This window comes from Narcine bancroftii, chromosome 1 (genome assembly GCF_036971445.1).
Source record: "Narcine bancroftii isolate sNarBan1 chromosome 1, sNarBan1.hap1, whole genome shotgun sequence".
NCBI lineage: Eukaryota > Metazoa > Chordata > Chondrichthyes > Torpediniformes > Narcinidae > Narcine > Narcine bancroftii.
The window spans coordinates 161,284,182-161,297,909 of record NC_091469.1 but is presented as its reverse complement, the minus strand read 5'-3'; the positions used below and the strand labels follow the sequence as shown (position 1 = coordinate 161,297,909).

Here is a 13,728-nt window from a genome sequence, read left to right as displayed (position 1 = left end):
AGGAGGTTCACCAGGTTGATTCCAGAGATAAGGGGGTTAGCCTATGAAGAGAGATTGAGTTGTCTGGGACTGTACACTCTGGAATTTAGAAGAATAAGAGGGGATCTTATAAAAGAGTGGTTTTCACCCTTTTTCTTTCCACTTACAGACCACTTTAAGTATTTCCTATGCCATAGGTGCTCTGTGATTAGTAAGGGATTGCTTAAGGTGGTATGAGAGTGGAAAGAAAAAGTTAGAAAACCACTGTTTTAATCGTCCCTCATTGACTCGTTATGTGCACGGTTTCAGAACTCCAAAGGAAACGGGCCAATGACAATTTTTCTCAAGCAAAATATTTTCAGTAACAATTGGGTCTAGAGCTGTGGTTCTCAACCTTCCCTTCCCAGTCACATCCCACCTTAAGCAATCCCTTACCAATCACAGCAATAGCATAGGAATTACTTAAAATGGGATGTGAGTGCAAAGAAAAAGGTTGAGAACCATTGTTGTAGAAAGTTTTAAAATTATGAAACGCATAGACAAGGTAGAAGTAGGTAAGTTGTTTCCATTGATAGGGGAAACCAGAACTAGGGGGACATAGATTCAGAATGGTAGATTTAGGACAGAGATGAGAAGGAACTGCTTTTTCCAGAGGGGGTTGATTTTGGAATTTGCTGCCCATTGAAGCAGTGGAGGTGACCTCAATAAATATATTTAAGGCAAGGTTGGATAGATTTTGACATATTGGGGGAATTAAGGGATGCGGGGAAAAGGCAGGTGGGTGAAGATGACCCCATCATCAGATCAGCCATAATCTCATTGAATAACGGAGCAGGCTCAACAGGCCTGATGGGCTACTCCTCCTCCTATTTCCTATGCTCTTAATGCAACCAGTCTCGCATTGTCTCTTCCAATCTTTAGTGTAATGAATGCTGATTTGAGTTCCATTTTTAACTAATCTGACACAATCTCCAATCTTATAACCGGTCTGACATCATCTTATTTGAGCTTTTATTTTATCTGACTTTGCCCTCTATTTTGTAACTGGCTCTATACTACCCTTGGATGCTCTGTCACTAATATCTTCCAATATTACCCCTTGGCAGCTCATGATTCCAACAAAAAAAGGTGCATCATTGGGTATTTACCGTTTATTCAAAATTACCCCTGAACCATAGAAGCAGTCCATCGCATTGGTGGGACTGCAGTGAAATATAGGCCACAATAGAAATAGAAATGGAAAATGGTTGGGTCAGGCAGCTTTTCTGGGAAGGGAATGAAGAACTCCTGAGTATTTCCTACAGTTTCGGACTTTAGTTCAGATTTCCATAATCTGCCATTTATTTTTTTTAATCTTCATCTTGGCCATAGTAGGAGGAAGATTTTTTTTCCCTCCTGAAAATAATTAATGAACTCGATGAAATCTGTTCTGTGGCTACCATGAATGAGACTTTTTTCAATTCGAGGTGTTATTGACTTGAATTTTAAGTTTCCCAGCTGCCAAAGTAAAACTTGAACTTGTGTGCCTGACCACTAGTGTAGTTGCTTAAGGCTGACACCAGCTATTCTCAATATTTTTTCAGCTTTGGCCCCATCAAGACCTGCTCAAACTTACTATACTGAAAGTGTTGTTTTGAGTCCCTTCCCTGTGAAGCACTCAAATTTAATTGGTTTCTTCCATACTTCTCTCCTACCGACTTAAAGAAAAAAAACATTCAAAATATTTGTTACCTATGAGGTGAAAAGAAGAGCCTTAAATGTGCTATGGTCCCCTGGGGCTGGGTGGGGGGTTGCTGTTGGACCCCCACTGAGAATGGCTGTTCTAGAATACCATTGCCCAACTTGAGGAGGCTAAAAGTTTTATAAATCTGTATTTTTGAAGTTTTTTAAGTATCTCAGGAATGCGTTGCCTTGCAAAAGGTAGAGGACACAGCCCAGGACATCAGAGATAAACCTATGCCCACCATTGAGAACATCTCTGGGGAATACTACTGTCAGAGAGCAGCAATAATCATCAAGGATCCACCCCACCCAGCACACGCTCTGTTCACGCCGCTACCATCAGGAAAGGGGTTATAGGTGCCACAAGACTCGCACCCCCAGGTTCAGGAACAGCTGCTCCCCCTCCACCATCAGACTCCTCAACAACTAACTCAATCAGGGACTCATTTAAGGACTTTATTAGAACATAGAACAATGCCACACAGTACAGACCCTTCAGTCCTCAATGTTATGCCAACCCATGTACTACCTTAAAAAAAGTACTAAACCCTCACTATCCCATAATCCTCAATTTTCCTTTCATTCATCTGTCTGTTTAAGAGTCTCTTAAATGCCCGCAATGTTTCACCTTCCACCACCATCCCCAGCAAGGCATTCCAGACACCCGCAACTCTGTATATAAAAAAACAACTTGCCCCTGATGTCTCCCCTAAACTTCTCTCCCTTTGTTCATATATCCTCTGGTGTTTGTTGATCCTGCCCTAGCAAACAGGTGCTGGCTGTCCACTCTATCTCTGCCTCTCAAAATCTCTCATTCTTCTACACTCCAAAGTCCCAGCACTGCTAACCTTGCCTCATAAGACATGTTCTCCCATCCAGGCAACGTGCTAAATTTCCTCTGCACCCTCTCCATAGCTTTCACATTCTTCCTGTAATGAGATGACCAGAACTGAATACAATACTGCAAGTGTGGTTTCACCAGAGATTTGTAGAGTTGCAGCATGAGCTCTCTACTCCTGAATTCATGAATTCCAACATCACATAGGCCTTATTAACTATCCTATCAAATCTGTGCAGTGACCTTGAAGGATTTGAACCCCAAGGTCCTTCTGTTCATCCATACTCTTAAGTAACCAACCATTAACCCTGTTCTCAGCCTTCTGATTTGTCCTTCCAAAATGCATCACCGCACACTTATCCAGATTGAACTCCATCTGGCACTTCTCCACCCAACTCTGCATCCTGTCTATATCCTCTTGTAACATTCGACCAACTTCAGCTGCATCCACAAACTTACTGACCCATCCGTCCGCCTCTTCATCCAAGATCACAAAGAGCAGGGGGTCCCAGGACAGATCCCTGTGGCCCCTCCACTAGTCACCGACCTCCAGGCAGAATACTTCCACTACTATTCTCTGCTTTCTTCCTACAAACCAATTTTTTTATGCATACTAAACAAGCTTCCACTGATTTCAAGGTTCATGACTTTCTGGATGCTTCTTTCATGGGGACCTTGTAAATGCCTTACTAAAACCATGTAGACAATATCTACCACCCTACCTTCATCAATTTCTTTTGTTAACTCCTCAAAAAACTTTTGAGGCATGACCTTCCCTTCATAAAGCCTTGCTGACTATCCTTGAGTAGACTGGACTTCTCCAAATGCTCATAGATCCTGTCCTTAAAATCCTCTCCAATAGTTTGCACATCACTGATGTAAGACTCACCTGTCTATAATTCCCAGGATTCTCCCTATTGCCCTTTATAAACAAGGGGGCTACATTTACTATTCTCCAATCCTCCAGCACCTCCCTGTGGCCAAAAAGGATTCAAAGATCATAGTCATTTCCCCAGCTATCTCTTCTCTCCCTTCCCACAGCAACCTGGGGTATATCGCATCCAGCCCCAGGGACTTGTCAATCTTCATTTTTAAGAAGATCCAACACTTCCTCAATCTCCTCACTGTCCAGCACACAGGCCTGTTCTATTCCCACCTCACCCTGATCCAGGTCCTTTTCTCTGGTGAACCCTGAAGGTCCTCCTCCACCTCCAGGCACATGTTGCCTCCTTTATCCGTTAGCGTCTCCACCTTAATTCTCGTCATCCTCCTGTTCTTCACATATGCGTAGAACGTCTTGGGGTTCTCCTTAATCCTACTTGCCAAGGCCTTCTCATGTCCCCTTCGAGCTCTCCTAAATCCTTTCTTAAGCTCCTTTCTGGCTACCATATACTTCTCATGAGCCTGTCCTGTTTTCTGCTTCCTATATCTAATGTGTGTTTCCTTCTTCCTCTTGACTAGTTGCCTGAAAGCTTCCTCCATGTGACTTCTATGCTTTCACCCTTAAACATCTGTTTCCAATTTATTCTCGCTAGTTCCTGCCTCATCCCTTGGTAATTAGCCCTTACCCAGTTAAGCATTTTCCCAGTTTGAATATTTTTATCCTTTACCAAAGCTATGTTGAAGCTAAGGGAGTTGTGGTCACTCACCAAAATGCTCCCCCCTGACCAGGTTCATTCCCCAGATCCAGATCCAGTCTGGCTTCTCATCGACCCATCCGCATACGGTGTCAGAAATCCTTCTTGGACACCTGACAAATTCAGCCCCATCCAGCCCTCTTGCAGTCAGGAGGTGCCGGTCAATATTAAGGAAGATGAAATCACCTATAACTACAACCCTGTATTTCCTGCACCGTTCCAAAATCTGCTGGCTGATCTGCTCCTCTGTGTCCCGAGGGCTATTTGGGGACCTATAGGCTACTCCCAGCACAGTGATAGCCTCCTCCTTGTTTCTGACTTTCATCTACACTGACTCAGGGGACACTCCCTCTGCAGCCTCCTCCCTTTTTATAGCCGGGATATTATCCCTGACCAGAAATGCTACTCCTCCCCCTTTTCTACGTCCCGACCTATTCTTTTAGAAATATCTAATCCCTGGAACCTTCATCAGCCAATATTGCCCTTCCCCCAGCCAAGTCTCTGTAATGGCCACAACATTATAGTTCCATGTACTGATCCATGCTCTAAGATCCTAATACTTCTAGTGTTGAAATAGACACATTTCGAACCCCTCTAATTGGCTCTATTCATGCTTTGTCCTTCCTCACTAACTCGGAGCACATAGAATCATGCATTTGTCCTTCTACTCTCATCTGTGCACTCACATTTTGATTTCCACCTCTTTTCCCCCCCAACCCTGCCAAACTAGTTGAAACCCTCCCCCAATAGCTTTATCAAATCTGCCCACCAAGATATTGGTCCCCCTCCAGTTCAGGTGCAGCCTGTCCTTGTTGTACAAGTCAAAACTTCCCCAGTAGAGATTGCAATGATCCATAAATGTTAACCCCTGCCCTCTGCTCCAATTCTTCAGCCACACATTCATCTGCCACAACTTCCTCTTCCTACCCTCTTCCGGCGCGTGGCACAGACTGCGATCCTGAGATTACCATCCTGCTTTTTAACTTCTTTCCTTATTCCCTCCTCAGGACCTCATCCCTAATCCTTATCTATGTAATTGTTCCCACGTGGACGACAACATCTGGCTGCTCATCCACCCCCTCCAGAATGTTATGAACTCGATGAGAGATGTCCCTGGCACCTGGGAGGCAACATACCATCTGAGAGCCTTGATCATGTTCACAGAACCTGTTATCCACTTGTCTAACCAACGAGTCCCCAATCACCATCACTCTCCTCTTCGCCCCCCACCCCCTTCTCTTCTGAGCCAAAGGGCCAGCCTCTGTGCCAGAGACGTGACCACTATAACTTTTCCCTGGTAGGTCGTCCCCACCAAAACTGTATACCTATTGTTCATGGGATGGTCACAGGGGTGCTCTGCACTGACTGCACATTTCTTTATTTGTTTACCTGTGTACATTGAGTCCATTTTTCTTTGCACTGCCAATATATGGTAATTTTGCCTTGGCCACAGGAAAAAGAATTTCAGGGTTGTATGTGATGTTATGTATGTAGTCTGGTTCCTCTGGGATAAGTGACTTTATCGTTAATACTTTACACAGCCACCGGGAAGATACATGAAGTAAATGTCTTTGGTGTCTTTTGCACTTCATGGTGATGCCTGATGAATTGAGTTACATTAAAAGATTTGTTGTTGGGTATCTAGCCATCATCACTAGCCTCTTTGAAATATGTTCCACCAGGTTAGGCAGCTGCATCCTCAATTTAACATTTCATCCAAAGGCAGCTACACTTCACCAGTGCACTTAAACTCCAATATGTTTTGAGCTCTTTTAACACAGCCTAAATGTGTCCTTTTCTCACAGGCAAATACTATCCTGCCTTACGCATATAGCCACCACTTACACTGTCTACCAACTCTCATGAACATGGCAGCTTCCTTTGATATCTCTCAGGAAAAGCGTCTGTAAGTGTTACATTCCACTATTCGCACTAAGTAACATAACAGGGAGAGATTGAGCAGTCTAGGGCTTTTTACTTTGGAGCACAGGAGGATGAGGGGTGATCTCATAGATGTGTACAAAATCATGAGATGAATAGATTGGTTGAACACGGAGTATTTTATCCAGAGTAGGGGAATCCGTAATCAGAGGACGCAGGTTTAAGGAGAGAGGGGAGAGATTTAGCAGGAATCTGAGGGAAAAGCTTTTTTTACTCAGAGGGCGGTGGGTGTATGGAACGGCCTTCCAGAGGAGGGGTTTGGGGCAGGTACTTTTGCAATGTGGAAGAATAATTTGGAGAGATGAATGGAAAAGATGGGCTTAAGAGGGATGTGGGACTAGTGTGGGTGGGACATTTTGGTTGGCGTGGGCAAGTTGGTCCGAAGGGTATGTTTCCATGGTGCATGACTCAGTTTCTGGGACCTTTGCCCTGGTGTGTTTTGTCCTTGTTCTGCAAAACCGTGTGATGGCAACTATTAAAACGCTAATGAAAATTTGCGACACTGCTCCGGTCAGGCGAGCCAGTGCAGCTGTGAATTGCTTGAAGAGATTTCATGAGATGAAGAAACGTGGCTCCAAACCGTACAGCCTGTACCTGGATCACATCGCGCACAAAAGCGGCTCCACCTCCCAGAAGCGGGATCACCACCTGCGTATCCAGAAAGATATTTTTGTCCTCAAGGTAAGATGCTGGCATGTTATTACCACTGACAAAGGTGTGTGTGACATTGTTAATCAGAGGTACTAATGAAGTGATCAATTCGGAAATTTCTCCTTTTGTTCTCATTTGTCGACAAACGTGTAAACTTTTTGCAGTTTGAACTTCAGCTGAGTAGCTTTCATTTTAAAATCCTTGTGTATTTCTTGCTTAAGATCATCGCCATTGTGTAGTTCTTGCCACATACTGTATCTATCCTTTTTTCTAGGACACCGAGGAGGCCATGATGCAGAACCTGCGAGATAGTGATGTCCTGAATAACAAGGATAATTTGAGATGGAATTGGAACCTAATCTCAACTATTCTTAAGGTGGGACAGAAAAGAAATCAGCACCTCTGAATATGTGAATAATTACTATGGAAATCTTTGAAAATGTTATATCCCAGCTTCAGTTTGAGCTTTCCAGGCTTGAGTGCAAAGTAAACCATTCCCTCCTCTGTCAACAGGCATCCCCAGGGCACAACAACAAGGGTTAGATGTATCAAGAACCTCCCTCTAATTCATTATAAACTGTGCCATATGCAGGACCCCAGAGTTAGAAGTTTCAGTCATTATTGTAAGCCCCAATTAGATTGAGACAACTAAGCTTGCAGGATGAAATATCTTAATACCCCCTACTCACGAATGTTTCCTCAATTTTGGTCTCTCTGCAGATTTCTAACGCTGACCAATGGAGTAGATGGGAGGGTTTACAAAATAGCTTAGATCGTTTTGCTTTGCATTCCGTTGTGTGGAGATTTTACAACAGACTTGTCATATAAATGTATATTAGAGATGCAACAGAAACAGTAGAAGCTGGAATCTGGAACAAAAAGACAAATTGCTGGAAGAACTCTGTGATCAAACAGCATCTCCGTTATTATAAGGGTGAAGAATCTTTCAGGTCATATCCCTAAATCAGTATCGAGGTTGTGGAGTGAAGATAGCCAGCATAAAAAGGTGAAGGGGGTGGGAGTGAGATTAGGGTTGGTATGTGATGTGGGAGGAGATGAGGTGGATGGCTGAAAGGTAGATGAAGGTATGGGAGGGGAGGGCAAGGTGGTGACAGTGGTTGGTGGGTCATAATTGGAAATAGATAAAGGGAAAAATGGATAAGTGAGGGGGGGGTGCAAGGAGATGGAAGAGCCAGAGGCTAGGGGTGATAAATGGGACCAGATAAGAGAGGGATGATGAGTAGATGGAACCAGATGGGAGAGGGGTTACCTAGGTAGATAGGTATGTGGGTTATGGGCAGGTGTAAATGGGATAGAATACAAAAGAATAGATCAATAGGAGTAGGAAAGGAACACGAAGTGTGTTACCTGCATTTGGAAAGTTCACTGTTCACGCTATTGGTTTCTGGACTACTATGTGAAATATGAGGTGCTGTCCTTCTGGTTTGTGTTTGGCCTCTCCATGACAGTGGAGAAGGCTGTGGGCAGACAGGTTGGTATGGGAAGTGGAGTTGAAGTGGCAAGCAACCGGAAGGTCTACATGGCCATCTTGAGCTTCCAGTTGCTTGCCACTTCAACTCCACTTCCCATACCAAGCAATTATCGGCCAGTAAGTTTGACGTCGGTGGTGGGGAAACTAATGGAAGGTACTCTTAGGGATAAATATCTGGAGAGGCAGGGATTGATCAGGGACACCCAACATGGGTTTGTGAGGGGAAAGTTGTGTTTGACAAATCTTGTTGAATTTTTTTGAGAAGTGACTAGAAAGATTGATGAAGGTCGAGCACTTGACATCTATTTGGATTTCAGTAAGGCTTTCGATAAGGTTTCGCATGAAAGGTTAGTGAGGAAGGTTCGGTCACTAGGGGTTGATATAGAGATAGTCAGATGGGTTCAACGGTGGCTTGAAGATAGGCACCAGAGTATCATGGTGGACAATTGACTGTCAGGATAGAGGCTGGTGACGAGCAGTGTGGCTCAGGGATTGGTGTTGTGTCCTTTGTTGTTCGTCATTTATATTAATGATTTGGATGACGGGTGGTAAATTGGGTGAGTGAGTATGCAGACGATACAAAAATAGGAGGAGTTGTGGATAGTAAGGAGGGTTTTCATGGACTGCAGAAGGATTTGGACTGCTTGGAAGAGTGGGCTGAAAGGTGGCAGATGGAGTTTAATGTCGATAAGTGTGAGGTGCTTCATTTTTGGAAGAATAAACAAAATAGGATGTATGCAGTTAAGGGGAGGGCATTGAGGAATGCTGAGGAACAGAGGGATAAGAGGAGATTTGATAGAGGTATTTAAAATTATGAAAGGAATAGATATGAATAGGCTCTTTCCCCTGAGGTTAGGGGAGATTGGAACAAGGGGTCATGTTAAGGGTTAGGGGGAAAAACTGTAGAAGTGATATAAGAGGATGCTTCTTCACTCAGAGAGTGATGGCTGAGTGGAATGACCTTCTGGAAGAGGTAGTTGTGGCATGGTCAATTCTGTCTTTTAAGAAGAGGTTAGATGAATACAAGGATGTGAGGGGGTTGGAGGGATATGGGCAGGGAGTAGGTAGGTGGAACTAGTTGGAGTTTCACGTTACTTGGTGCGGACTAGAAGGGCAAACATGGCCTGTTTCCGTACTGTAATTGTTATATTGTTATATAGTTGTCTTTGCATTGTTTTGCAACCAGTTAGCATGGAGACTCTGTGATTTAAAAAAATATATATTTTATTTAATATTTTTTAATATAAAAAAATTTAATATAAACAAAATAGAGAGAGTGCAGAGAAGGTTCACGAGAATGTTGACAGGATTTCAAGGTTTGAGTTACAGGGAAAGGTTGTGCAGACTAGGGCTTTTTTCTCTGGAGCGTAGAAGATTGAGGGGGGACTTGATAGAGGTGTTTAAGATTTTATAAGGGATAGAGAGAGTCAACGTGGATAGGCTTTTTTAATTAAGAGTGGGAGACATGGTTTAAGATTGAAGGGGGAAAATTATAAGGGGAACATGAGGGGAAATTTCTTTACACAGAGGGTGGTGGGGATGTGGAATGAGCTTCCGGCAGACGTGATCGAGGCGGGATCATTGGTTACATTTAAGGAAAGACTGGATCGTTACATGGATAGGAGGGGACTAGAGGGGTATGGACCGGGTGCTGGTCAGTGGGACTAGGAGGGTGGGGATTTGCTACGGCCTGGACTAGTAGGGCCGAACTGGCCTGTTCTGTGCTGTAAGTGGTTATATGGTTTTATATAAAACCACTAGCAAACATATTTCAAGATTTCAAACTTAATCCAAATACATGTGGTATTTTATAAGAAAGAAAATACAAAAGAAAGAAAAACCTATAAATTCTCCCCACCCCTTTCTTCAAACCCTACAAACTAAAAAGAAAGAAAAAGAAGAGGGACAAGAAAACCACAACAGGAGTACTTCACTTTCCGATACTTTTAAACATCTAAATATTTCTAGAGACCAATAAAAAGAAAGGGAACGTTTGAGAATTATTTAAATTTTAATACCAATAGTTTGTAAATATGGGCTCCATATTTCTTAAATTATGTAATTTTCTCGTGGAATACAACTCTGAACTTCTGCCTGCCATCTGTCCATTCCCAGATCAGCATCTGACTTTCAAGTTATAGCAATACTATTCCCAAGGCAATTTGATCTATTTTACTTGATACATATTCAGATTTAATTTAGGTTTATTATTTTTTAAAGAAATACTCTATCAATTCTTTCTTGCAGTGGCCAAATGTAAATCTGCGAAATTACAAAGATGAACAGTTACATAGGTGAGTACAAAATGGGGAGGAAACTTGGGTGTTAGATGAACACTTTGCTCACTTAATCAATCTTGCACAGAGCATCATCTTTTCAAACAGGAAAGTTCAAGATCATACAAAATAGGGGTATAGTGATCAACTGAATGAGTGCTTCATTTATGCTTCTAGTTTGATGTTTAAGTTTGCTTATTTTTAAATTTGTCTATCTTGTCACAATGAGTACAGTGAACAGACCATCAGGTTATCTCTAACATTCATACAGCCATGTAAAGAGCACCATGAAAAGGAAGATCAATTAGCACCAAGCAAGGGCAGCATGAGAGCTAATGGCTGCAGGGAAGAAACTGTCTTTCAGCCTATTGGAGCATGGTTTCATACTGTACGGCCTGGGTATGATGGGTCCTTCAGTATATTGGCTGCCTTTTCAAGGCAGCAGGAAATATAGATGATGAAGGGAGAGAAATTTTTGTTATATTATGAGTGACATTTACTGCCTTTTATAGTTTCTTCCAATTTTCAGAATGGTTCCTGCATACGCTGTTATTCATCCAGTAAGTCCACTTTCAATAGTTTGCCTTTAGATGTTGTTGGGGTGGGGGTGGAGAACATGCTGAATTTCCTTACTCATCCAAGAAAGTAGAGGTGTTGGTGTTCTCTTTATTGACGCGTCAATGTGCTTGTTCCAGGTCAGGTTATTGGAGATATTTATTTATGAAAACCTGATGCTTTCTGCCCATTTGTCTTCATCAACATTTACTTGAGGAGAGGAGACTCTGCCCCTTTTCCTGAAACCAGTGATTATCTCCTTTGTTTTATTGACATTGACCTACAGCTCTTGACCTATACTTGGAATTTAGGAGAATGAAGGGGGGATCTCTTTGAAACAATTTGAATGTTGAAAGGATGGACAGAGTAGATGTAAAAAGGTTATTTCCTTTGGCGGCAGAGTCTCGGAAAGAGGGCACAACCTCTGGGTGAAGGGCGTCCACTTGGAGCAGAGATGCGGAGGAATTTCACCACCAGGAATTTCACCAGCAGAAGGTGGTGAATCAGTGGAGTAAAAACACAATGGTGAAGAAACTCAACAGGTCAAACAGCGTCCTTTATAATTCTGGAGAATCATGTGTTTCCTGCACTTACAACAGGTCCGACACTTCCTCAGGAATTTCCGGCATTTACAACAGGATCCCACCACCGGATGCATCTTCCCCTCTCTGCCATCAATAGGGATCGCTCTCTCTGTGACTCCCTCGTGGATGTATTCTTCCCCCCATTCCCCTATGGCCACAGGAAGTGCCACACTTGCCTACACCTCCTCCCTCACCATGGTCCGGGACCCCAAACAGGCCTTTCTCAAGTGAAGCCACATTCACCTGTGTATCCACTTGACCAATTTACTGCATCCAGTGCTCCCTTTGTGGCCTTCTCTACGTTGGAGACATGGGAGATCACTTTGCTGACCACCTCCCAGTAACCAATCATTTCAGTTCTGTGTCACAGTCCCATACTCTTATGTACTAAAGGTAGACCCCCACTTACAATGGGGTTTGGTTCTGGGTCTCACATCGTAAATTGAAATGATCTTAAGATGGGATCTATCTGTACAAGTAGTATTCTGGCATGTCCCTGCTAAGGTCCCCCCTGCTCCTCCCAGGAAGTCAAGATGGTACCAGGTATCTTGAGGCAGCGGCATCACCTACACTGATTTGCTATGTTTGCCCAGATTGCCTCTTCAATCTCATTCTCTCTCCCCATTGATTGCAATCTGCACATGCATTCCAAATCACCTTTTTTTAAAAAGTGTTGCATCTGACAAAGCATGTTTCCTTGCTGTCACTACAAGAGGAGCTCCGAAATGATGACGTTTTGGGTGGGGGGAGTAGTGGCGATGGGAAGTGATCTGTGTGCGCTGATTGGCTGAAAGCATTTCCTTCATTTATTCCTTTTATTCAAAACAGAATTCTGATCATTATAACTTCGAAATATCAAAAGTCAGAACGTCGTATCCTCCGTAAATTGGAGGAACAAGAACTGATTTTTCATCTAGGCGCTCTCCAGTTAGATGGCATTAACATTGACTTTTCTGGTTTCTACTAACCTGCTCTCCTCTTTCACCTCCCCTCCTTCCACCTCTTCTCCCCACCTTCCCTCACTATTCAACTAGCCATCCCTCCTCCCCTTGCTTGCTGCAGTCCTCTCCCTTCTCTACCTATTACCTCCTGCCTTTGCAACCACGCCTCTCTTCTGCCCTATTCTTTTGTTAGGACACCTACCAACATTTTTCCACACCTTGATGAAGGGCTCAAGACAAAACATCGGTTATGTATGTTTATCTTTGCTATACAAAGGACACTGTTTGACCTGCTGATTTTCTCCAGCTTGGTGCTTTTACTTCATGATATCTACAGATTTTCATGTTTTACAGGTGAATCTGTGGAATTTGTTGCCACAGGCAGTTGTGGAGGCCAATATAGGTTCTGGATTACCCAGAATATCGAAGGTTATGAGGAGAATGCCAAGCAGTGGGGCTGAGAGAGAAAATGGATCAGCTCCTGATGGAATGGCAGAACAGATTTGATGGGCTGAATAACCTGTTTTTGCCCTATGTCTTATGGAAAGAGAGATTGTTATCTTGGTATCATACAACTAGACATTCAAATTCTTTCCTGTATTCAGACGTCGTTATTTCTACTAATGTTGGGTTAACAAATTTGAAGGTGGAGTTGGAACTGTCTTTAGCTAGACTGTAATATGTGTAGAAGGAATATCCTTCTCCTTGAGAAGCGCAAGCATTGCGTATGATCATAGAGGAGATATTATTACCCATCTATTGATTGTGGTCTATTGGACAGAAAGGCAAGGATGCAATTGCAGGGGTAGTGGTGGGGGGATCTGAGGCTTTGATCCTGAAGTTTGGGAATGAATGAGTCAAGGCTGACTGGTAGGCCAGCTGTGACCATCCTGTAAAGCCCCATGATGATGGATATGAACCCACCGGTTGTACTGTGTTCATTGCATGTAGCTTGCTGCCCTTTACCCAAGCTGCATTTGTTTTCTCTATTGTAATCACTTGGAGAAAAGCGTGCACAAGAGTGACCCTGAGCTTCTAATTATCTAGCCACTGATTTCCCTATCTTGCTCCCATTATACCCCCCTCTCTCTCTATGGCCTCTTGCACTGTTA

At 43.2% G+C, this 13,728-nt stretch overlaps 1 protein-coding gene across 8 annotated transcripts in view; it reads left to right on the top strand.

Moving 5' to 3' along the window:
- The window catches only part of LOC138735618 (rapamycin-insensitive companion of mTOR-like), a 265,357-nt gene that overhangs the window by 130,511 nt on the left and 121,118 nt on the right, over nt 1-13,728 (top strand). For all 8 annotated transcript variants that reach the window (XM_069883715.1, XM_069883709.1, XM_069883692.1 and 5 more), the window contains 4 exons: nt 5,982-6,082; nt 6,633-6,798; nt 7,043-7,144; nt 10,508-10,554. In XM_069883715.1, coding sequence (XP_069739816.1) covers nt 5,982-6,082; nt 6,633-6,798; nt 7,043-7,144; nt 10,508-10,554 — 416 coding nt within the window. The remainder of the gene's footprint in view (nt 1-5,981; nt 6,083-6,632; nt 6,799-7,042; nt 7,145-10,507; nt 10,555-13,728) is intronic.